Raw genomic sequence first — 27271 nt, forward strand, 5'->3', positions numbered from 1 at the left:
CCAATAATACCCTGTCAACCCGAGAAATGCTCGCAGATGCTTTATGGATGTAGGGATTTTCCATTCCTTAATGGCTTTAATTTTGCTAGGGTCTACCTTAACTCCTTCATGAGATACAATATGACCAAGATATTCCACCTCTTGTACTCCAAAGAAGCATTTGGATCTTTTTGCATATAATTGTTTCTCCTCCAATAGTTGTAGCACCCTGTCAACATGTTCAAATGATCCTTCCAAGACTTGCTGTAGATTAGTATATCATCAAAAAATACTAACACAAATTTTCTAAGGAAGGGTTTAAAAATGGAATTCATCAAACCTTGAAATGTAGACAGTGCATTGGTAAGGCCAAAAGGCATGACCAAAAATTCATAATGACCCTCATGAGTTCTAAATGTTGTTTTCGGAATGTCTTCAGTCTTCGTTTTGATTTGATGATATCCTGAACGAAGATCCAACTTGGTGAAGTAAAATTGATCCATGCAATTCATCCAGTAATTCATTAATGATAGGAATGGGAAACTTATCTTTAATAGTGAGCTTGTTGAGCTCCCTAGAATTCGGACACATGCCATGATCCATCCTTCTTGTGCACCAATACTACTGGAGCAGAGAAAGAACTTTCACTAGGTTGAATTATACCCGCCTCTAGCATTTCTACAACCATACGTTCAACTTCACTTTTTTGGGCATAGGGATATCTGTACGGCCTGATGTTTGGAGGAACACTTACTGGAATCATATGAATAGCATGATCATGATCACGAATAGGTGGGAGACCTTTGGGAGTCTCGAATACCTTGGAATGATTGTCCAAGACTTTTTGGAGATCTGGAGAAATAGATGATTCCAATGTGGAAACATCTAGTGAACATAATTGTGCAATTACACCTCCTTGTTCCTTTTTTAGAAGCTTTGTCATACCGTTAGAGCTGATTATCTTTCCTGGTTTCCCTGCAATACCCCTTAATTCAACTTCCTTTCCTTCCATAGAAAATTTCATAAAAAGTTCTTGAAAATTAAAAGCTATTGTACCCAAGGATTGTAGCCATTGGACTCCTAGTACAACATCAGCACCTTCCATTGGAATGAAAACATTGGGCTATTCAATACATATTCTCCCATGGATAGCTTGATATTATGGCACTTTCCAGAGCAATTTATTGTTCCTCCACTCTGGTGCTGGATATAGGAAGCAATTCAATTCTTTTGCTATCTTACAATGAATAAAATTGTGGGTACTTCCTGAATCAATCAACACTATTATCTTTTTCTTCTTGATTTGTCCTTCTATCTTGATGGTTTGAGGAGTGGTAATTCCAGCCAATGCATTACAAGATATGGTTGGATTTATTTCTTCTTTATCTAGGATTTGTTCCTGGAGTATATCCTCTTATTTTGACCCTTCTTGCTCCTTTTCTTCTTCCTCTTCACAATCGATGTAGAATAATTTCTTCTCAGCACACTTATGACCTTTAGTGTATTTGCTATCACAACTGTAACAAAGCCCTTTTGCTAATTTTTCTTTCAATTGTAGTGGTGTCAACCTTATAGGTTGTGGAATACTAGGGGCAACAACACTTCCATCTTTATAGTTGTGAGTGGTATGCTTCCTGGTTGCCATAATTTTGCTTTCCATTTTTCTTGCTAAGCTGAATGCATTCTCTAATGAATTGGGTTCCCAAAGGCGAACATTATGTTGGATATTATCCTTTAAAGTCCCTATGAACACATCAATCCTATGCTTCTCTGGAATATTTTTTACCTTTATGTTCAATTTTTGGAACTCCTCAATGTGCTCCATTATTGAATCCTTTTGTTTGAGACTTATCAATTGGCTAAAAAAAGTGTTGCCTTTTGTATCCTCATAATGTGCTGTCAATTCATCCATAAAAATTGCCCAAGTGATAATATGTTTACGAGAGCAAAGCCATTGATACCATACAAACTGATTTGGTTCCAAATATAAAGTTGCAATACGTATTTTTTGTGTGTTTTGCACATTATTGAGATCGAAAAATTGCCCCATTTGTAATATCCATGTTGCGGGATCCTTGGCATCGAACTTCCTCATATCGATTTTTGGAATATGGTGGGTCTTCGATCCAACATTAGAGTCTATGAAATCATGATTAACATTTCTTTTGTTCTCATCATGAGTTTCCTTTACTACCCTTTCACCATTCGTAAGCATTTCTTGTAGAAACTTTGTCAAATCTTCCATGCTTGTCTTCAAATCTATCTTCAAATCGTCCATCTTAGCTTCCATGCCATTTATCTTAGTTTCCACGCCCTTTATCTTAGATTCCACACCATTTATCTTAGCTTTTTTTAGCTTTTGTGAGAGTGACATTTGTTGCACTTGGTCTTGTAATTTTGATATATCATGTAGCATTTCTTCCTCTTCTTCATGAGTCATACTAGGGCTTTCAGGTTGCTTACTAGGTGTTTTCATTTTCTTTCCTCGGGGCATCAGTTACATATAATAATGCTCTACTATGCCCTTTGAATTCTTCAAAATAATTTTTCAAACCAAGCTTAAGAAAAAATTTACAAAAAATCTACACACCTTTTTTCACTTTGTAGGAGCTCGATATTGCCTCTGATGTATCTCTGTAATTTCGGATCATTCAGTTCTAAAATTGCGACCTGCAGTAGTCTTCTGTGTCCTCTTTCCAATGCCACCAGTTTGATCCAAATTGGATTCTCCAAGGAAGAGTTATGCCAAATCTCCCACAGTGACCTGATTATAGACTAGTTCAGTAGTGCGAACTTGTACGACGTTCCACGAGTCACTATTTCGACCTTTTTCTCTGAAAATATGTACATGAAACTACAGTCCGTCCTCTTTCTGTACCTTCTTACGAAATTTCAATCCGATGCTCTGAGAGAAAGTTATGACGATTTTCCAGAGGTCACCTGTTTGGAATGTAATTCAGGAGTCTGCAAAAAGACCAACTTCCTTAAATCATATCTCCGCAAATATAGCGCGAAAAGCTCTGAAATTCGGACCCGAGGTTCAGTGTGATTTCTTTTCAAATGGTTTTTTTTTTAGCTTCTGAAATGTCGCAGAAATAAAGTTATAGCGAAAATGCTAGATTACCTATTTGGAGCAGCGAAACCCTAGAATCCAAAGCTCTTATACCAAATGTTATGAAATGAGCTCAAAAAAGGATAAAATGGATAGATCAACGCCTTAGCATTCAACCTCTTTGATGGGGCAACCTCCTTTACATTACATAAATGAACAATTCTTGGATGATTCAAATGACAAAACCTCCTTTCTATATATAGGAGTCTAAGGAGTCACAATATAACTCAGTCGATCTAACAATAATAATATAAAGCCACAAAAATAACAATAGAGAGATTCTATGGGGCACAGTAATAACAATATGGGGACAATAGGGGCACAACAATATTAATAAGGGATACAACTACAATAGTAATGGGGTAATCACTAGTATTATAGGGACCTAACAATATTGTTATACTGTTGAAGTTCTCTGTGTAATTGTTTTATCATGAATAATGAATGCAAGAAAAGACCAATCTACGAAAATCATATGAAACAATTATCAGTTTAAAGTACTATTTAACTTTCAACAAAATCAACAAGCTAAATTACTTAAACTAATTATAGAAAATTAAGAGTTATTGGATTTTTGAATAGAAAATGGTTGTTGGATATACTTGTGCCCTTTAAATACCTCACCCTTGCTAGAGTGCAATGTTGACACCCTCTTAAGTCCATATTGTTGGTTGAACTTAAGAGAGTGGGCTTGGTCTTTGACAAAATTTGCCTTTAAATACCTCACCCTTGGTGACTTTTGAACTCGCTTAGGAGTTGTCTCGCTCAAAGTGGTGTCCCTATCCTTCAACTCTTGTGTGTGATGAATACAAGACCTTTTACAAATTGAATCTCCCCTCTAGAGATGGTTTGGTTGCCTGGATCGACTCATTTGCGAAACAAAAGAACTCAAGTAGGGCTGCCCCCTACTTGGCCCTTTCCATGTGACTAGATAGCCCCTCAATGGCAAGCATTGTTAACTTTAGCGTAATTTTATTTATCACCAAGAATAATCAGAATAAAACCCCAAAACATATATCAAGAAAAAGAATGAAAACAATATTCACTCCGCACAATGTATAAACAAAATTTACACAAGGGTTTGCAAAAAGTGAGCTCTTTATCTCAATTGGAAACAACAACAATACAATGAGGGGAGGCATTTTGAGTAAATAGAGAGTGGCATTTTGAGTTTTACTACATAGGGAGACTCTTGCTAATGATATTAGCTTTGTTTTAAGGCTTCCCTTATTATTAGTAAGTCTCTCCTTAAACATCGTTATAGTTGGCTTCTTTGTTGTTGAGCTTTTGTCTATTGTCATCAGCTGTGCCACATGTCATCATTTCACATGCATTATTAGACAATACATTCAAACAAAGACATCACCTTTTCGTCATTCAACAAAGATTATGACAGATTTGTTTCCATTGAATATGCAATATCAGAGCAGTGGGCTGTAAAATATCATCAAAATTTGCAAAAACTTTTCACTCTTGGACTTGGCATTCCAGGTAGATCGGTATTAGGAAGAATGAAATTATAGTTGTGCTGATTATTTTTGTGTGCCTATGAGAAAGTCATCTAAGAATTGGTGTTTATTGTGCAGGGATAAGGTGTTGGAGCAACAAAAAATTTTGTATCCTTCGATCTTTCTTCCTAATAATTCACTATGGAATTATGCAATTTACATGTTTAGTTTTGATAATGGGCTTGTATACCACCATGAATTATACCTTTATTAACTATCGTTTTTTAAATTGTTTGCTTTTAAATTTTAATTGTACATCATTATGGATTGTTGTTTATGTAGAATTTGAATTGTTCATACATAAAATAATTTTCTTGTAGAACATCCAACTTTATTTTCACGAAAATTGTTGGAGTCATGATTGAGTTGTGTTTTTGAATAGGTTGATTTTATGTGTTAGATCTTTAATTCCTATCCACCAAGACATTTGGGTAACCGATTGTGATGTTTATTGGTTCTCTAGAAGAATATCTTAGTTAAAGGATGCATCGTTAGTCATTGCTTTAGTTATGTTCAACTAGGCTTTCAGTCTTGTTGCTTTAAAAAAATGAAATGGTAATGATTTGAATTAAGAGTACTGTGATTTAATCCGTACATCAAAGCTTACAAAATTTCAGCTAGACTTGACTATTTAAAGTTATCTTAATCAGGAGGGTCTATATACGTCTCTCCAACGAAATGTACCATAATGAGTCCAAAACAGAATTTTATAATATGCAAGAATAAAGTGTGAGCCCTTAAACAAGATGCACGATCACAAGCATACAATTACAACCAGCAATAATTTGTAATTAATAAATTAAAATGAAACAACAACTTCTATGAATGATAGAAATGACAACAGCAATATCCTTCAATAATTCAAGATTACATAAAGGATTATGGAGGGTTTTACAACCTCAACAATAATCTCTTCTTTTGGGACAAATATGCCTATCTAGATTATTTCAGTAAGATAAAGAAACTATTGGTAATTCTTGTAAAACCCTAATAATCGATGAAAAGAATAAAGAGGTAAAGAAACCTCAAGTTGAACTAATGTCTGTCTTCCACTTGTCCCAAAAGATAGTCAACAAAGCACTTGGGAGACAAATCCCTCTTTTCCAACTTTGCCGTTTAGCAGATGGGAGTAGATCTCCTTTTATAGCTTTCCTTTCGACCACTTCAATAAAATACGATTTCTTTAGAAAGCCTTAGGACCCTACATATTTCCACCTTTCACCTTTCTATTCTTTCAAATCCACTTAAAACATGTGTTTTCATGTCAAAACAACGCTAAACACCTGATTTTGCTCCAAGGAGTGGAGTGCTTCTCTTCCAACATTATAAACATCTTGTTTGCTTGGATTGAAAGTTTCAATGTGCTCTCTAAAATGAAGCTCGCAACCCTAGGAGGGGCTTTCAACTTCATTTCCGATGTAATTTCTTCTTACAAACTCAAGCTCAATAGGAACACAAGTTTATATGGAATTGTAATTTGAAATAATATGTGATCATTAACCCATATACATATTGTAAAATCAATTACTGTTGTGCATGTGGGATTGGAGTTTGTAGGGATGAAAAGGGGCTTTCCATAGGCACATTAACATAAATTTGAGCAACAAATGTCTAACATTTGGTACAGGTGGGCTCAGATTGTTAGTAGGAAGTGTAAGATTAAGAAGTCATTATCCTAATTTGAAACATTTTGGTTCCTAAAAACCTTGGACCAGTTGAAATTTGGCAACTCAGGGAGAAATTCCCTCCTTTGTGAAGCCCTCCTCACCCTCTGGAGACCCTATTAGCCCTTGGAAGAATTTAATTTGCCCAAGGAAAAATATTATTTTTAATCTGAAACCCACATCTACACAAAAGTACAAGTCAACGTCGGCAAGGAAATTCGACCTCCTCAATCACATATAAATAGACCACATGTCACATCACTTGGAGGCATCTCATCACTCACCATTCATCATCTATTGGTTTGACTACTTTTAAAAATTGCAGCTCCGAGCTCACATATGTGAAGAGGAGAGAGAGATAATCTGTTGACTGCGTTGACTTTCTGTTTTGGGCCTTTGAACAACATTGACTTTTGGTATTTGGACTTGGTTTGACCTTCTTTGACTTGGGATTTTAGATCTGTTTGGAAGGCCAAGTTGATTGTTGCTTTGAACAAAATTTTTTAGAGCATCTTTGACCAACATTCACTGCATTTTTGAACTAGGGTTTATAAAAGTCAAAGTTTGACTTCGGCTAGAATTTTATGAGCAAATTTTTGGGATTGTTTTGACCGATTTTGAAGGAAGTAGGCTGAGTTATTTGTTGCCTTGATCGATTTTTTTGGGCACTTTGATCGTTGATTTGTTAGGGAAAAGTTGACTGTTGCTGACTTCGACCACAAATTGCAGATTTGACTTTTGACCATATTTGACTTTTGGGCTCATTTTTGATTGGATATTGGATGGTTGGTTTGGATAGTCAAGGCTTTGACCTTTGACTCATTGTTGATGTACTTGAACATTGTATCTCTCTACTGAACATTTGATGACAATCAAATAGAAGAAGAATTTGGAAAGGGTTTTTCCCCCTTGTGGGGGTTTTCCCTAGTCTTTGACGAAACTACTGTCTTTCTATTGTTCTTGGTTGTCGTCTATTGTGCATTTGGTTCACTGTTCTATCTACAATTGCTTATTGATATTGGAAGATTGAAATCATATTGGAAATTGATTGCTAATTGAAGAAGAATTGTTATAAGTGATCGTGTTAGGCATAGAACACTGGAAAATTAACAGGACCTGTGCTTCAAATTGGTTATTTGATATCATCAATCATTCCAATATCATTATACTTGCATCTGTTGGAAATATGGTAGCAATGGTTGGTATTTTCATCATGAAGAAATTTGAGAATTTGAATTTTTATTTTGCCTCCTAAAATTGGTCAAGTCAACCTCCTATTATTATTGTCGACTGGGCCCCTTGGAGGCTCACATTCAACTCCCTTTGAAGACTATATAAAGGAGACCACCTCTCTTCGTTTGGCACATCGATCTATCTCATGATAACCCTTTTTCGAGCGAACGAAGGAAGCTGTTGATTTGGGGTAGCATTGGATGCGCTCTAGCCATGAAAATTGGTGGAGAGGCTAAAGCATATGATATCTCCAAGACCCAAAAATGGTTTGGGCAGATTCTACCCGGTTAAGGAGATATTAAAATAATTAATATTTTTAATGGAGTTCCTAAGTCTAACTTAAGAAAAATAAAATATTAATGGGTATTAATATAAAACTGGGTTAGAATATTCCAAAGGATAAGGATCAAGCCAAATCTAATCTTAGCCGTTGATTAGAGATGTAATCTCGTCCTTTGAAGGACCAACAAAAAAAGTATAAGAGGAGGCTTGAGGGTCAGTTGGAGACACATCAGAGTGATCAGTCATTCGACTTTCTAGAGCGGGGTTTGCTAAGAGAAGTCAAATTAGTGATCAGTTTGCAGCGAGGGGCAGTGAGTACTGGATAGAGAGGCAGAGATAGTGCTGAGAGACCAGCGCAGAGGCAGAGATAGTGCTGAGAGACCAGCGCAGAGGCAGAGAGGCAGATGTAGAAGCCAGAGCAGGCCACACAGAGGCTAGCTGAGACAGTGCAAACGCCAGAAGGGCTCGAGTCATCCACACAGAGGACAACAGGAGTGATGCAGAAGGCCGTAGAGGCTGCACAGTGCCTTAGAGGGCTGACGCAAAGGGTTTTGAGGCTGACACATAGGCCAGGAGGGCTGACGCAGTGCTTCAGTTGTGTTGGAGAGGGTTTCGTGGGGCAGATTTGGCAACTCAGGGAGAAATTCCCTCCTTTGTGAAGCCCTCCTCACCCTCTGGAGACCTTATTAGCCCTTGGAAGAATTTAATTTGCCCAAGGAAAAATATTATTTTTAATCTGAAACCCACATCTACACAAAAGTACAAGTCAACGTCGGCAAGGAAATTCGACCTCCTCAATCACATATAAATAGACCACATGTCACATCACTTGGAGGCATCTCATCACTCACCATTCATCATCTATTGGTTTGACTACTTTTAAAAATTGCAGCTCCGAGCTCACATATGTGAAGAGGAGAGAGAGATAATCTGTTGACTGCGTTGACTTTCTGTTTTGGGCCTTTGAACAACATTGACTTTTGGTATTTGGACTTGGTTTGACCTTCTTTGACTTGGGATTTTAGATCTGTTTGGAAGGCCAAGTTGATTGTTGCTTTGAACAAAATTTTTTAGAGCATCTTTGACCAACATTCACTGCATTTTTGAACTAGGGTTTATAAAAGTCAAAGTTTGACTTCGGCTAGAATTTTATGAGCAAATTTTTGGGATTGTTTTGACCGATTTTGAAGGAAGTAGGCTGAGTTATTTGTTGCCTTGATCGATTTTTTTGGGCACTTTGATCGTTGATTTGTTAGGGAAAAGTTGACTGTTGCTGACTTCGACCACAAATTGCAGATTTGACTTTTGACCATATTTGACTTTTGGGCTCATTTTTGATTGGATATTGGATGGTTGGTTTGGATAGTCAAGGCTTTGACCTTTGACTCATTGTTGATGTACTTGAACATTGTATCTCTCTACTGAACATTTGATGACAATCAAATAGAAGAAGAATTTGGAAAGGGTTTTTCCCCCTTGTGGGGGTTTTCCCTAGTCTTTGACGAAACTACTGTCTTTCTATTGTTCTTGGTTGTCGTCTATTGTGCATTTGGTTCACTGTTCTATCTACAATTGCTTATTGATATTGGAAGATTGAAATCATATTGGAAATTGATTGCTAATTGAAGAAGAATTGTTATAAGTGATCGTGTTAGGCATAGAACACTGGAAAATTAACAGGACCTGTGCTTCAAATTGGTTATTTGATATCATCAATCATTCCAATATCATTATACTTGCATCTGTTGGAAATATGGTAGTAATGGTTGGTATTTTCATCATGAAGAAATTTGAGAATTTGAATTTTTATTTTGCCTCCTAAAATTGGTCAAGTCAACCTCCTATTATTATTGTCGACTGGGCCCCTTGGAGGCTCACATTCAACTCCATTTGAAGACTATATAAAGGAGACCACCTCTCTTCGTTTGGCACATCGATCTATCTCATGATAACCCTTTTTCGAGCGAACGAAGGAAGCTGTTGATTTGGGGTAGCATTGGATGCGCTCTAGCCATGAAAATTGGTGGAGAGGCTAAAGCATATGATATCTCCAAGACCCAAAAATGGTTTGGGCAGATTCTACCCGGTTAAGGAGATATTAAAATAATTAATATTTTTAATGGAGTTCCTAAGTCTAACTTAAGAAAAATAAAATATTAATGGGTATTAATATAAAACTGGGTTAGAATATTCCAAAGGATAAGGATCAAGCCAAATCTAATCTTAGCCATTGATTAGAGATGTAATCTCGTCCTTTGAAGGACCAACAAAAAAAGTATAAGAGGAGGCTTGAGGGTCAGTTGGAGACACATCAGAGTGATCAGTCATTCGACTTTCTAGAGCGGGGTTTGCTAAGAGAAGTCAAATTAGTGATCAGTTTGCAGCGAGGGGCAGTGAGTACTGGATAGAGAGGCAGAGATAGTGCTGAGAGACCAGCGCAGAGGCAGAGAGGCAGATGTAGAAGCCAGAGCAGGCCACACAGAGGCTAGCTGAGACAGTGCAAACGCCAGAAGGGCTCGAGTCATCCACACAGAGGACAACAGGAGTGATGCAGAAGGCCGTAGAGGCTGTACAGTGCCTTAGAGGGCTGACGCAAAGGGTTTTGAGGCTGACACATAGGCCAGGAGGGCTGACGCAGTGCTTCAGTTGTGTTGGAGAGGGTTTCGTGGGGCAGATTTTCTGAATATCTGCTTCCGAATAGAGAGGTATTACTGCCGGTTATTTTTCTCTGTTGGGTGAGCCAGTTAGGCACCCAAATTTTGAGGCTGACATAGGCCAGGAGGGCTGACGCAGTGCTTCAGTTGTGCTGGAGAGGGTTTCGTGGGGCAGATTTTCTAAATATCTGCTTCCAAATAGAGAGGTATTACTGCTGGTTATTTTTCTCTGTTGGGTGAGCCAATTAGGGACCCAGTTGTACTCAAGGATATACTACATAATAAATAACCCTCAGAATTGCTGCACCGGTTTTTGCAAGTTGGGTTTTTTCGGGGACGAGTTGTCAAAAAATAACGATGTCACTTGTGTGTTTGTTTTCTTTCAGCTGTTTATCTGTAGATGGTTGAGATTGTATTGTGTTTATTTCGATGTTTATATGTCGAAATAACTTGTTTGTAAATAACAAGTAGGAGAAATAAACCAACAGAATACAGATAAAATTTCTAACGGGTAATACTTAGAAATTTCAACATGGTATCAGAGCGTGGTTGCAAATCACAAGAGAGCTGAAGGCACCAACTAAAGCAGAGCATTTGCAGCAGAAACAACTGTCCCAAGTGACAGAAGCTGTTCCTAGCAGAAAGCAGCGGAGAAGGGTTGACGCAGAGGGACTGCGTCATCAGTTCGGGCCAGAGAGAGGCCAACGTAGAGGCTGAGGAGGGCAAAACAGGAGGGGAGCATTTCAACAAGTGGCGGGATTGCGCAGAGCCTAGAGGCTCAGTCCTTCGGTTGCTGGGGTTTAGGAAATTGTGGGCAGTTTGTGAGGATTGAAGCTGGTGGGGTACTGTGGGCAGAACAATACCTAACAGGGCAAAACCAAGGTAGAGGGAGTCACTACCGAGATGGGTTTCTAGCAAAGGAATCCGGATCAGTGTTGCTGGTGCACAAGAGATCGAAGAGGTGCGACTTGACGATTTGCAAGAGGATTTATAGAAGGGAAATCAAGACTCGGAGGGGGTCCAATAGAGAACTTCCAGGCGGGAAGTAGAGAGACTCAGCAGGAGTCGAAGAGAGAACTTCCACAGGGAAGTAGAGAGACTCAAAGGGAGTCCAACAGAGAACATCCAGGCGAGAAGTAGAGAGACTCAACAAGAGTTGAAGAGAGAACTTCCAGAGGGAAGTAGAGAGACTCAGAGGAGTCGAAAGGAAGAGCCGAGAGATGGCCATGAATGGGCTGAGGGATCAGGACAGGTTGGACGAGGCGTCCAACTTTGTGGTCTGGAAGGCCACGATCCTGTCCATTCTAGATAGACACCACATTAAGGCCTTCGTCTTGAGAACAGTGGCGATCCCAGTTGACCTAACTGATAATGAAAAGTACGAGGAGGCAATGGCCAAGGCGAAATGCATCATCCTTGATGGGGTCAAGGATCATGTGGTCCAACATATTGCCGAGAAGGAGACAACAAAGGAAATGTGGGATGCCTTGAAGAAATTGTACTAGCATACTTCCATGCAGAGGAAGATGTTACTTGAGAATCAGCTGCAGTCATACCAGATGCAGAAGGGGGAGCAGATAGATCACTTCCTCGGTAGGTTGAAGGAGATCCGAGACCAAATGACTTCCATAGGGGCCACACCGGATCAGGAGTTGATGGTGAGGACCGCTCTAAATGCAATCTCCGAGGAGTGGGAGAGATTTGTCCAGAGCATTCTGGGTAGGGAAGATCTTCCAGATTGGGAAGAATTGTGGGCGACTCTTCGTCAATAAGAGATCAAACGACTGAGCAAGACGGGAAGTAGCAGCAAAGGAGTCTGGATCAAGAAGGAAGAGAAAGAGGATGTAGCTCTGGCATCTGCGGGAAAGCGGAGAAGAGGAAGAAAAAGGACCTCTCCAAGGTCAAATGCTTCAGTTGTGGGGAACTGAGTCATTATGCGAACCAGTGTCCGAGGAAGAAGAACAAGGGAGAGGTGTCTGACTCCAAGGTAGCGCCGACAAAGGCGGAAAAGGAGGTAGAGGAGGATGGAGATTGTGCCATGAGTGCTCATGTACCTCTAGAGAAGAGGTGGGGAGACATTGAGCTGTAGTCAGGAAGACTATAGGCGATGAGGGGCAGGATCTTTGAGGTACCTAAACTCTTGGATCAGATCCTTGGTACGGGAGCCCTGAAGTGAGAAGTAGCAGGACTGGGGATGTCGATAGAAACAAATGTGGATGAAGCAACAGAGAGTGTTTCACTGCAGTAGTCCCGGGCAGCGTAGAGCTAGGAGGTTGCAGCAGTGCGAGAGGCACAAAGGAGGTTGCAATAGTGTAGGATGGCACAGAGAGGTTTGCAGTGGTGTGAGAGGCAGGGAGTTGTTGCAGCAATGCAAAGGCAGTAGAGGGAGCACTTGATAGCGACAGAGAGAGAGCTTCAACATTGGGAGTTCTTTTAGCCTGACAAGGATGTGAGTAGTTGGGTGGATCAATTACTTCTCAGTAATTGGGTTGCAGTGTAGTAGCAGTAAGTAGTAGCACGATGCAACATGATGAGAGGGGGTTGCAGTGTAGATGCAGTGTTGGGCTAAAGGACTAGCAACAGTACGGATGTAGAGGGAGCTGCTATACGAATGCAGCTAGTGGCAGGGCCATGGGCAGTAGTACAGGATGTAGCAGTGCAGAGGATGTTGGGCGTGGAGGCGTAGCATCAACACAGGTACTAGTGCTGTTGGACATCGGATCCCCCGCAACATGTTTTTGGGGCTCAAAGCCCAAGTTTTGGTCAAGTATATTGTAAAGACTCCGCGAAGTAAGGGCGCGAAGCGCAAAACATATGATTGAGTCATAGGGTAGTCCGCCCTAAGATATGTAAAATAATATGATGTAATGTCGGCCTACCCATGGCGGACCATGGGAGTGTATAAATAGAGCGAGGCTCTAAGTTGTAAAGATAGAAAAATAGCGAGAAAGAATGGAGAATCAATGGGGGAATTTTGAGTTGTAAATCTAAGTGTATTGGGTCGTAGTAGTAGGAAGAGGCTCTACAGCTGAGTACGCAGAGGCCTAGTAGAGTCCGCAGCTGAGTGCGCGGAAGCCTGCAGCTGAGTGCGCAGGGCGATGTTGAGTCTGTAATCGAGATTGAAGATTAATAAAGACAAGGTTGATTCTAAATACTGTGTATCTGGGTTTCCTCTTACTTTTATGCATTTATACTGTTTGATGATTGTGCACACTTATATGAATGTTGAATGACAAATAAGAATACTGGGCTCACACAGATAAGTTAAGTACTATAATAATAATGTAGTAAGTATAAGGAATCAGGGTAATACTTTTTTCACGCTGCAAACAGAGTTGCGCGAAGGTAGCTTCACAGTTGTAAGGGATAGATAGTTGCGCGAAGCAGTGTGTGTGAAGGGTCAAACTGCGATCCTTCCAAAAATCATCAAGACATGCCTAGGGTGTGGAAAACTGGTTCCAGCACCCTCCCATACTACCTCGGGTGAGACGTCAATCTGCGCACGCGGACTGTTGCCGAAAGGGCCGGTAGTTTTGGGATTTGTTTGGCTAAATCACCTCCGAACCTGGGTCAGGCCCATACAAGCCAACAGGTGCTGTATAATCAGAGTGATACTCAATGTGGAGTATTACTAGAGCATAGTCTTTGCTAAAAGGTAGTGTTTATTTGGGGTAGCATCGGATGTGCTCTAGCCATGAAAATTGGTGGAGAGGCTAAAGTGCATGAGATATCCAAGACCCAAAAATGGTTTGGGCAGATTCTACCTGGTTAAGGAGATATTAAAATAATTAATATTTTTAATGGAGTTCCTAAGTCTAACTTAGGAAAAATAAAATATTAATGGGTATTAATATAAAAATGGGTTAGAAGGTTCCCAAAGATAAGGATCAAGCCAAATCTAATCTTGGCTGTTGATTAGAGATGTAATCTCGGCCGTTGAGGGACCAACAGAAAAACTATAAGAGGAGGCTTGTGGGTGAGTTGGAGACACACCAGAGTGATCAGTCATTCAACTTTCTAGAGCGAGGTTTGCTAAGAGAAGTCGAATCAGTGATTAGTTTGCAGCGGGGGGCAATGAGTATTGGATAGAGACGCAGAGATAGTGTCGAGAGACCAGCGCAGAGGTAGAGAGGCAGACGCAGAAACCAGAGCAGGCCACACAGAGGCTAGCTGAGATAGTGAAGAGGCCAGAAGGGCTTGCGTCATCCATGCAAAGGGCAGCAGGAGTGACACAAAAGGCCATAGAGGCTGCGCAGTGCCTTAGAGGGTTGACGCAAAGGCTAGGAGGGCTGACGCAGTGCTTCAGTTGTGCTAGAGAGGGTTTCGTGGGGCAAATTTTCTGATAGTTGCTTCCGAATAGAGAGGTATGATTGCCGGTTATTTTTCTTTGTCGGGTGAGCCAGTTAGGCACCTAGTTGTACTCAAGGATATACTGCATCATAAATAACCCTCAGAATTGCTGCACCGGTTTTCCCAAGTTGGGTTTTTTCGAGGACGAGTTGTCCAAAAATAATGGTGTCACTTGTGTGTTTGTTTTCTTTCAGCTGTTGATCTGTAGATGGTTGAGACTGTATTGTGTTTATTTCGATGTTTATATGTTTAAATAACTTGTTTGTAATTAACAAGTAGGAGGAAATAAACCAGCAGAATACAAATAAAATTTCTAACGAGTAATACTTAGAAATTTCAACAGAAGAGGGGGGCCCAAAAATCACAAGAGGCTTGGCACTTGTGGATACTCTTGTTTATGGTCAGCTATTATGTATTTGGTTTTTCTGGATGTATTGATGAATTGAATGTTAGTTTTTGGTAGCATTAGATGTGCTCTAGCCATGAAAATTGGTGGAGAGGCTAAGGCACATGAGTTTTAAAGAACCCAGAATCCGTTTGGTGAAATTCCACCCGAACCGTATTTTATTAAAATAATCAATATTTTTAACGAGGTTCCTAAGTCTAAACTTAGGAAAATTAAAGTATTAATGGGTATTAATCAAAATATGGGTGAGAATGATCTAGAAGGCGGATCAAGTCAAGTTTTAATCTTAACCGTTGATTAAAGACTTAATCTTGGCCGTTGAAATCTCAACGAGAAAAGTATAAGGAGGCTTGGGGTTCATTTAGAAAGACACACAGAGAGAACAAATTGATTTGGAGTTCGATTTCTTGAGCTAGGAAGCTGAGAATTTGAACTGAGTGATCATTCTGCAGCAGAGGGGCAGGGATAGTTTGGGAATATTGGACAAAGAGGCAGAGAGACACTAGTGGAGGCAACGCAGCAGTTAGAAGGACTGGCGTTGGGCCAATTTGGGTCCACGCATGCTTGATGCAGAGCTTTAAGGGCCAGTGCAGAAGTGAGGCTTCCCTCACGCAAAAAGCCGGAAACTGCTAGGGAGCTGTCAGAATAGTCGGGAGAGGTTGACGCAAAAGTTCTAGAGGCAGAAGAGACAATGCAGAAGCTGATGCAGGGTCAATGCAGATAGCCGGGGTTAGCCAGTTCTGTTGCCAGATCGGCTAGAATTTGTCGGGTGAAGTGAGGTAAAACTCACTCAGTTCTCTGCCATTATATTTTCTCTGTCACTGGATTGCAGGAGGGCATCCAACATTGTATTCAGAATTACTGCTTAATAATAGAAAGCCCTCAGAGCTGCTGCACAGGTTTTCCCGCATTGGGTTTTTTCGGGGACTATTTTGTCCAGAAATAACTGTGTCCTATTTATCTTGTTCTTTGCTTAGTTTTCTGTTTCATGTAATCAAATTTAAATTAGTGTAGGCTGCAAAAGTAATTTACTTCAGTATTCAGAAAATAACTTGATAAATGTATGTTAAAATCAACTATGAGAAGTAAATTCAATTTTTTGCTTCACTAGGGGTTCCTTGAGGATAGGATTTTTCACATGGTATCGGAGCATTGATTTTGAAACAGGAAGAGCAGATCCAACGCTGAGCAGAGAGGCCAAAAGCTGCATTTGGTAGCAATTCGAATCCCCTTGAAGGGATTGCATAGTCCTTGCCGAGAAGGAGAGATTCTGAGGAAATATCTCTCTGAGAGAGTTGACAGAGGTACGATTTCCGGTTTGTGAGCTTGCAGAGGCAGAGGAAGCGACACAGAGCTTTAGCGCAGTGCTTGAAGGGCGCAGTTTCTGTCAAGGCAGAAATCCGTCGGAAAACATCGAAGACACATAGAAGGGAAATTTTCTCCTGAGAGGACTTTTCTCGCCAAAAGTCCGAATTCTTCACTTGCTGGACAACAGATCAGTGTTGAGCAGTGACTAGAGGAGTCAGTTCGACAGTTTGGGTGAGATGGCATCACATGAGCTCAGAGTTCAGGAAAGTTGGAAGGAGCTTCCAACTATGTCATATGGAAGACCAAAATCTTAGTTGTTCTGGAGGAGTACGATCTCGAAGCTTACGTCAAGAGTGTTGTGGCTGTTCCCGTTGACAATGATAAGAAGAAGTACAAGGCTGAGCAGGGGAAGGCAAAGAGGTTCATAGGGATAATTTCTATGTCTTTTGTCTCATTGTCTCATGGTTATTTTTGTATTTCTCTTTCATGTTTATTGGTTGAAATTTTCTTCTATGTAACTGCTTAATGATATTGGATGAATGCTATGTGAAATTAATGCTAACTAATCATTGGAAGTAGTTATCTGTGAAAGAAAATTATTTCTAGTATGTTTGCTCTAGAAATCTCAACATGATATCGGAGCTGGTTAGATGAATAATTGAGACAAAGACCACATCACGTTGTGATAAATAAATCCGAGCCTCCTTCACTCAGAATAATCTGAAGTATGAACCATGTAAGAAGGGCCGGAAATTCTTTGTGTTTCAAGGTTGAGTTATCTTTATGAAATAGGACCTGTGCATTAATGTGATTGATTCAATCCACAATTGCATCTCTAAAGCATAATCCAAGGTTTGCACATTAGCTCAAGAAAAATGATCCGAGTCATACAAAGATGTTTTAAAGGAAGATGATCCGAGCCATGTCATCATTCTTTGGGGTTTTTGCCCACAATTTGGGGGCTCCATCTTCAAACAAGCATAACTCCCAAACCATGAAGGCTCTCGTGGCATGCCACATACCGTTGGAATTGGTTTGATGAAGAAAATCTAACTAAGATGATCCAGACACGAAAAGCTATGAGTTGCCATGTCATTTTGGTCAACAAAGGCGAGGCATCTTCTAGTGTTGCTTGGGTCGACATCAATGACAACCACATTTCAACAATCTCTCCCTTTGTCATTGATGGCAACACACATACTTCCCTTGCGAGGAATGCTCCCCCTAACTCCATGCCTATGATCTTCTTGACTTGCTTTCTCTCCCCCTTTGACATCAATGGCAGAGGGTGACCTCCCCTGGCAATCTTCTTGCTACTATGTACTAATAACTTGCCTTTGCTGCCCTTGTTTTCTTGGATGGATAAAAATGAATTTCAATGTGAACTTGGGAGAATCCCAAGTTTTTGTCGAAGATGCTCAAATGTGTGACGCGATAAAGGTTTGGTGAAGACGTCAGTGATTTGTTCCTTTGTCCCAATATATTCCACCTTTATGTTCCTCTTCGCAACCTATTCACGAACAAAGTGATACTTGATAGGAATGTGTTTTGTTTTGGAATGCATGACAGGATTCTTGGGAATGCCTATGGCATTGGTGTTGTCACAAAACATCAGAATGGGCTCATCAAACATCACTTGAAGATCCTGCAATGTTTGTTTCATCCAGAGGACTTGAGTACGACATGTTATTGCTGCTATGTATTTTGCTTCCGCAGTGGATAAGGAGACCGAAGGCCGCTTCTTGCTCAACCATGATACAAGACAACCACCTAGGTAAAGGGTTGCTCCGCTGGCGCTTTTATGATCATCAACACTGCTTGCCCAATCTGCATCTGTATAAGCTGTAATAACCAACTCATTACCTTTAGGATGCCATATACCAAAATCAGTCGTCCATTTGAGATATTTGAATATGCTTTTTACAACAAGGACATGAGATTCTTTTGGTGTTGCTTGGAATCGTGCAACATGTTCAACTGCTTGCATCACTTCTAGTCTGGAGGCTCTTACATATAATAGGCTACCAATCATGGATTTGTATAATTTTTGGTCAAATTCCTTAGATTCGTTGTCTTTGCTTAGCTTGCATCCTGTCACCATGGGAATGCTAACTGGTTTGCAATCCTCCGTTCGAAATTTCCTCAATATGTCTATGTTGTACTTAGATTGAGAGATGAATATTACATCTTCACGAGAAATCTGAAGTCCCAAAAAGAAATTTAATTCTCCCAGTAAGGACATCTCGAATTCCTTTCATATTTCATCGACAAATTTCTTACTTAACTTGTCATTATCACTACCAAAGATGATATCATCCACATATACTTCTATGAGCGTTAAGGCTGTCTTGTTCGATCTTGAAATATAAGTTGTTATCGACACTTCCTTTTTGAAACCTTGTTTCTGCAAATATTTGTCCAGGTGGGCATACCGTGCTCTCGGGGCTTGCTTGAGACCCTATAGTGCTTTCTTTAACCTGTAGACATAGTCTTTTTTTTTTCAATTAGTATAAATCCTTTGGGCTGCTCTTTGTAAACGTCTTCTTCCAAATCTCTATTTAGGAAGGCTGATTTGACAACCATCTGATATACTTTGATCTTTCCTGGAGCAAGCACATGCCAAGAACATCTGGATGGCTTCCATTTTGGCTACGAGAGTGGAGGTCTCTTCAAAATCAATTTCTTCTACTTGTGCATATCCCTTACAAACCAATTTGGCTTTATTTTTGGTAACTTGCCCATCTTCATTCATCTTGTTTCAGAAGACTCACTTTGTGCCTATGAGATTTTTGTCCTTAGGTCTCGGCACTAGTTCCCATGTGTCATTCTTTTCAATCTAATCAAGTTCTTCATTCATGGCCTTGAACCAATGCTTATCATGTCTAGCTTCATTAAAACAGCTAGGCTCAAAGGTGGATAGCAAGGCATAGTGTTTTTCTTCTGCCACATGTGCTTGCTACCTCCTTCTGGTTCCAATTCTTGCATCCATGTCTCCAATTATTTGTTTTGACGGATGATTTTTCTGGTACCATTTCTTAGGAGCTTTAGAAGGCGCTTTAGGTGTTTGCTGGTTAGCCTCTGCTTGCTTTCCTATTGGTTCCTTTGGTTCTTCTTCCAATGGCTCTTCCTTCACTTTTTCCTCTTTCCTTGGTTCTTTTGTTTCTTGTTCTTCTGAATCTTGTCTGATCTGTGTCTGACAACCTTCATCGAATACGACATTGATGCTTTCCACTATTTTGTTGAGTCTCAGATTGTAGCACTTAAATGCCTTACTTTTTGAGTACCCAACAAATATGCCTACATCCACTTAGGAATCTAACTTTCCAACCTTCGGGTCATCCCTCTTTATTTAGTATTTACTTCCAAAGGCCTTGAAGTGCTTGACATTGGCTGGTCTTCCTTTCCGTAATTCATAAGGAGTTTTGTCACTGTTACTCCTAAGCATTCCTATGTTCAAAATATGAATCGCGACTTGAACAACTTGAACCCAAAATGTATTGCTTAATTTTGAGTTACTCAACATGGTCCTGGCCATTTCAACTACAATCCTATTCTTTCTTTCTGCGATTCCTTTTTGCTGAGGTGTCCTATTGGCTGAGAACTACCTTCTTATGCCATGTTCTTCTCTTCACAATAGTGCTGAAATTCTTTAGATGTAAACTCACCTCCCTTGTCCGATCTTAAGCACTTTATCTTTAGATTAGTTTCATTTCAGAATTTAGACTTTTGCGATTATTTTTGTGTGTAAAATTGGTTTTCAAATCCATCACAAAGTAGCAGTCGTATTGATGTTTCAAACCATCACATGTGGTTTATCATTAGGGTTAAAAGAGAGATACAAAGGTATGATCAAATGGACCTTCGATTTCTCCCAAACTGTGCACTTTCAGGAGAAAATCCTTGTGAGTAGCCTAATTGGTGGTGTCCTAAGAAAAACCCATGTTTTAGATTTTCTAGATTCTGCTTTGTTTGCCTGAAAATTGTGCTCGAAGTTGATGACTCGATTATGCCTAAAACAAGTCATAATGACTGTTGATCGCTGTTTGGAGGCTTCTAGAACTGACTTGGGTGTGAAGTAAGAAACACGAGGCCATGTCATTGACTCTAGGAATAAAACCCATGTTCTTGAATTTTCCATAAGGTCGTGTGGATATGCCGAACGCAGAGGTTAGTTGTAGGATCTGCATATAGGTTACTGTAACTAGCTAGGCAAAACCATCTTTAGTAAAATCAAGCATTATCCTCTTTAATTTGTTAAAAATAAAGAAAATGATGAGAATTAACTACTTAACATCCTTAGGCTCATTATGACACAATCACAGGAAAACAAGGTAAGAATGGCAATGAATGAGTGACATGCGAAAAAATGACCGAAAAAAGGTGGTTTGAACTTTGAATGGCGAAAAAATGACAAATCGACAACTCAACAACAACTTATGGCAGTGTCGAGAAGTAGACATCGAGGTTCAAGGCGAGAGGGTTCTTCTAGAAAGGAGTGTAATATGAGAGGCATTTGCTCCTCTCTCTAGATGTGTATCCATTATAGCAGTCATGTTCATTGCATTAGAGATGGGGTGGATGATACATCAGATGGATGTGAAGACTACTTTCCTCAATAGGGTGATTGAGGAGGAGTTCTATATAGAGCAACCTCATTGTTTTGAGGTGCATGGGAGAGATCTTCATGTATACAGGTTGAAGAAGACCCTTTAAGGGATAAAGCAGGCTTTGGACGCATTAATGGATATCTTCTTAGTTTGGCTTCAACAAGAGTGAGGCAAATTGCAACTCGTACTATGTACTTGTTGAGGGTGAGCCGCTTATCTTGGCACTTTATCTTGACAATCTTTTCTTGATAGGGTTGGAGAAGCTCATAAGGATGTGCAAGGAGGACCTTGCTTTGGAGTTTGAAATGAAGGACATAGGTTTGAAGCACTACTTTTTGAGATTGGATGTGTGGCAGTAGCCAGGAGATTTTCCTTTGGTAGAGCAAATATGCAATTGAGATATTGAGGAGATTCAGGATGGAGGATTGCAGGCTTATGTCTACAATGATGATCACCAACTTAAAGATGCTAAGAGCTTCTGAGGGTGAGTTGGGGCAATTGATAGGTTCTGCAACTGATAGGTTCTTCAATTTATCTTGTTAACATTAGGCCGAATATTTGTTTTGTTGTGAACACACTCAACCAATTCATGGTGGATCTGAGACAGGTTCATTAGATGCCAACGAAGCATGTGTTGAGATACCTGTGAGGTACATTGGACTTTGGGCTAAGATATGTTGGAGTTGGTGGAGTAGATTTGTAGGGCTACATAGATTCTGATTGGGATGGGAGTGTTGTGGACAAAGCATCCACGTCTAGATATTGTTTCAACTTGGGATCAACCATGATCTCCAGGTGTAGCAGGAAGCAGCAGTTAGTGGCACTTAGCTCAGTAGAGGCAGAGTACATTACAGTGAGTCTGGCAAGTTGTGAAGCCAAATAGCTTTCCAATATGCTCACAGGGCTATTTGGTCTTGAGATGGGGCCAACAATGATACATTTTGATAATTAGAGTTGAATTAAAGCCTTGAAAATTCTGTGTTTTATGATAAGTCCAAGCATATCGGGATCAAATATCACTTCATCAGAGTCAGGATCCAGAAATGTGGTTTGAGATTGCAATAGTTTCCTTTAGGGAGCAGGTGGAAGATATTCTCACTAAGCCTCTAGTGAAAAGGGAGTTCGTGTTTTACAGGGACAAGCTGGGGATAATAGAGAATCCCTTCCTTGCTAGGAGGGAGTGTTGAAGCTTTGTGGTGTCTTAGCATGTAGGAGATGGCTGATCGCCTCTTTAGGTTCTTGCTTGGTGGAGTAAGTGATTTATGACTGCATTCCTTAGTCTAACTTAGGAAAAGTACAATAATTAAAGTAAAATAATTATTGTGGACTATTGAGCCATAGTATTAAGGATAATCAATAAAATTATTTAAGTGACTTAGATATGTTCTCAACTGTTGATCTTAAGTGAGGTGAGATCTAATCTCAACTGTTAATCATTTAGGAGATTAGGGTCACTTAATGAAGATTTTAAAGAGAAGCCTAAGGGAGAGGTGAAGACACTAGACAAGGGGCAACGACTGCATTTTGAGAAAGCGTCATCTAGACTGTGGAGAAAGAGGAAGAGTGCAGGGTGATTCAGGAGTATTTCCAGAGATGGAGATTTGGAGATCAAGGGAGGTCGAATTGTTGAAGTGTGAAGGAGGCTGGAAATTGGAGAGGTCGATTTATCCAAGGTGAAATTGCTAGTGACAAGTGGACCAAATTCCCTAGGCCGAATTTCTTCAGGGGTTGATTTCTAGAGGGTTGAAATTGCTCGGGATGAATTATTCCCATTGGGGTCGAGTTACAGGTTCTATCCACTGCTTTTTTTGTGTATTTTCTTTGTGGCTCAAAACCCAAATTTTCCTGAGATTATTAAATGAAGGAGAATTTTTATGGATGTAAATTTGTTGTTGTGATGTGATTGATCTATTTATTTTTATTTTTCTGCTGCATATTAATTTCTAAAGGTTAAGTACTAGTGATTTATTTTTCAACAATTCAAAAATTAGTTGGGTAACAAATTAAATTTATGGGAATAAATAATTGTTGAGAGAAAATAAATCTAGATTGGTATTAGAAATTTAATGAGGTTTATATTGGGAATACGTTTTCCATGATTTCGAAGCATTTGAAAAATCTGCATCAGAATTTAGACAAGGGCAGACCCTTTTTGAAGAACATGTTATTGGTCACGATGAGTGAGGTTGTGTGATTACAAAAGGACTCACTCAAGATTAAGGACATTCAATTATAGTTGGAGGTGATTAACCGAAAAATGGAAGAGGAAGACATGGTGGTAATCACACTGAAAATCTTACCATGTGCTTATGAGCACTTCATAGAGACCCTGAACATCTTTGCTACAGATGTTTGTTGGGAATCATGATTGCCGTTAGACCAAAACCCGCAGGTATTAGTCAACGATTGCATCACCAGAGATAAGGATCCACGAGAGGCAGTTAGTCCATGTCGCGAAACACTCGGGGAAGGTTGGTTTATCCAATGTCCAAAAATCTCCCCCCCAATGCGAGCTGGGTGTGTATCGAACTTGTGACCTATGCTCTGATACCACTTATTGGGAACCACGATTGTCGTTAGACCAAAACCGCATGTGTTAGTCAACGATCGCATCGCTAGAGATAAAACTCCACGAGAGGCGGTTAGTCCATGTTGTTAAATACACAGGGAGCGCTGGTTTATCCAATGTCCAACAATGTTGACTTGAAAAGAGCTTAAACATCATTGCTGCGGATGTTGACTTGAAGTTTGGAGAGATGTGCAATAAACTCTTATAACAAGACAGATGGATGAAACAATCTGGTATCAATATTGAGATTGAGGGTTCAAAATAGGCCTTTGTAGCCAATGTTACGGGCAAAGATAAATGGATAAAGAAGAATGGTTAAGGCAATGGTGAGGATGCAACCAAGAGCCCGATGTCTATCACTTGCCACTACTGTGGTAGGACATATGAAGAAGCACTATAGAAAGAGGTTGGCAGATTAGAAATCTTGCTAGGAAGGGCCTCAATTTAAGGCTCATGTCACAGTGCACACAAAGGAGTCATCAACCTTTTATGCATTCATGGCCATGACACAACTACATCAGTCTAGGTCATTTGCTTGGTTCACTGATTCAGGGGAATCATGACACTTCACCAACATGCAAGATTGGTTCACAATGTAATCACCTTGTTCAACCAAGGATTCCGTGATCTTCGATGTTTGGAAGGGGTATACTATAGTTGGTACAAGAAATGTGCAGATTTCCTTTGGAGGAAAAATGCTCATGTTCCTCAATGTCTACTATATGCCATGTGTGGAGCTTAATCTGCTTTCTATCAATCAAATTATGAGGCACGATCCCTATCTAGATATCAACTTTAACAATCACAAATGCTACATATTTTATACGAAGACCAAGAGGATTGGTGTTGTTAGTTTGGAGGACCACATGTGTACACTGCTGGCTATTGAATAGGTGAAAGAGCATGCACTAGCTGCTAAGAGTGCATCTGACATAGTACGCCATGGCATCATAGGTATGGGCATCTCAACTTGACCTACCTCTCTTAGTTGGCATGAGAGAAACTAGTAGGTGGACTTCTGAACATTCCACAGAGGAGTTATGGAGTTTGCCAAGAAAGGAAGCAACATCAAATACCATTTGATGAAAGACAAAGCTTGGAGAGTGCAAAGAGCCATGGAATCGTAGGTATGGGCATCTCAACTTGACCTACCTCTCTTAGTTGGCATGAGAGAAACTAGTAGGTGGACTTCCGAACATTCCACAAAAGATCTAAGGAGTTACAGAGTTTGCCAAGAAAGGAAGCAATATCAAATACCATTTGATGAAAGACAAAGCTTGGAGAGTGCAAAGAGTCCTTTAGGTGGTTTATGCATACATATATGGACCAATGAACACGACATCAATCTCCGGTGCCATGTATTTCGTTATGTTTGTGGATGATGGGGGTGTATATTTTGAAATTAAAATTTGAATTATTTAATGAATTTCAAAAGTTCAAAGCATTAATAGGGAAAGAGTCGGGTTTTCATATTGCCATATTGCTCAAAAGAATTTAATAATTTCCATACTGCTCAAAAGAATTCAATTACTAATGTGCTAAACATGGGATCCGAAGACAAAATACTGCACCCTATATTGCACATCGAAATGGAATGGTTGAAAGGCGAAACCATATTATCAAAGAGTTTTTAGGTGTATGTAGCAGAATAGGTCTTGTTGTCGCACAAAGTGTCTAGGCACTGCGACAACGCTCAGAGTAAGGGTTGTCACTCTAATCCTTACTCAGTTCGTTTAGACTCTCTCCTAGACAAGTCAAGGGGGTAGTCCCTAAGGTTAATGGATGAGGATAGCTTGTGGGACACAGGCTCTAGGAGATTTTAAGGATGAACAACTTGATGAATTTAAAGCAAGTCTTGGCTAAATAAGACACAATCATGAGATAAAAATGACTACAGACTAGTGCCTTTAATGTGATTTAACCAAAGACTAAATAATAACAAGTCACCCATAGCAGTTTATAATGTAGCAAAGTGACGATCATGAACAATTAATTGTAAAATGCCCAAAACTTTAGCATACAGGATAATCTAGCAAAATAATCTTTCTCCCACAGTCAATATGATCTTTTAAACATTTATCGAACCTTGACAATAGAGAAATCACAAAAATGCATTTAATCACCAAATAACACTAAGGAACTTCAAATTAGAATTTTAATTATTCCTTTGGCGATAACTTTAATTTGATAAATATAGAAGTCAAACTAAATCAAAGGGTTAAAATTTTAAGATTTTAATGGGCCATAGGCCACATTAAAATATTTAATGTAAAAGTGCAAATCCCCTGAATTTATTTCATTTTCAAATTTTAGAATTTTTTTTTGTTTAATTTTAATTTTAGATTTTTTTTATGATTTTCTAGTTTTAGAATTTTTTATATATTTTTAAATCAAAATCATAAAAAATGAAAAATGTGAAACTAAATAGAATCAAATCAAAAAATTTAAAAATGAAAGCCAAAATAAAAATCGAAAATTAAAAAAAATAAAAAATAAAAAAAGAATCTAAAGTTTCATTAAACGAAATCAGATTTTTATTTTAAATAAAAATGATTGACCTAAACCCTAACGTGAAGACTAACAAATGAAACCCAAAATAAAAATTTGAACGTGTTTTGTTTGGTTTGTGTTTGTGCAGGCTTGATGGCGGGGAGGTGAGGTCTGCTCGACGGGCAACAGACAAAGCTTGAGCGAGGAGTAGGGAGGGAGCAACGAGGAAGGGAGCTTGCAGGTTTGGATGTGCGGATATGTTGCAAGGACAACGAAGCAAACGAGGACTCGCGCGGATGGAGAGGACGATGAGCTGGAGCCTGTTTGGAACCGTAGGATGGACAAAGCAGCAAGGGGATTTGAAGAGGCAGCTACAGAACAACAAGCAGTCTTGTTTGTAGGTCTATGGAGGAAGTAGTGAGGAATAGAGGGAGCGATGGCAGCGTTTAGGGAGTGAGGAATGTAGTGGGAAAGAAGAGGAAGCTTTGAGGGTAGTGAAAGTTTGCAAGCTCGCAGAGGAGGAGGACGCAGGAGGAGGATGAAAACTCAGGCAACAGAGAGGAGGGTTTGGGCAAAGGGATAAGAAATCTGAAATTTCCAAAAAATCCCAAGATGTAGACAGTAAAAACAAATTCGAAATTTTTTGTTAGAAAACCCCAGGCAACAGAGAAACTGTAGCCCAAAACTCAAGATAAACCCAGAAAAATGAATTTCACACCAATGTATTTTAATGCTTCAGATTTATCAGTGAAACCCTTGTAAAATTATTTCCAGATTAATTTTTTTTTTTTAACTTTTTGTCCGCAAAAAAAAAGGTTGGATAATATTCTTGCAAAAATGATTTTGAGGCCAGATCTTACCCTCCGGGCTTAGATTTGTTTTCAAATCAGACTTCACCTTCAGATCTGCAGCGTTTACTTGAAAACAAAAACACCCAGAACCCAAATATACAAAAAAATAAATAAAACCCCGAAACCCAAGTCAGAAAACCCATTTTTTTTTACAGATCTATGCACAGGAATGGTAGATCTATCAGATCTGAGGAGTGTGAGTCCAACTCTGCTCCCAAATTCGATAATCCAAGGCTCTCAACAGCCAGATTTATCAAT

General features: G+C 39.6%; 1 protein-coding gene across 2 annotated transcripts in view; it reads left to right on the top strand.

The window, feature by feature from the left end:
- LOC149257082 (Prefoldin chaperone subunit family protein) overlaps positions 1-27271 on the top strand; it is a 287168-nt gene that overhangs the window by 73727 nt on the left and 186170 nt on the right. For both annotated transcript variants that reach the window (XM_089413581.1, XM_089413586.1), the window contains exon 2: positions 4678-4707. In XM_089413581.1, the coding sequence (XP_089269707.1) occupies positions 4678-4707 (30 nt within the window). The remainder of the gene's footprint in view (positions 1-4677; positions 4708-27271) is intronic.

Source organism: Pinus tabuliformis, chromosome 6 (genome assembly GCF_031772625.1).
Source record: "Pinus tabuliformis cultivar Carrire ecotype Pingquan chromosome 6, CPIR1, whole genome shotgun sequence".
In the NCBI taxonomy this organism is placed as follows: Eukaryota; Viridiplantae; Streptophyta; class Pinopsida; order Pinales; family Pinaceae; genus Pinus; species Pinus tabuliformis.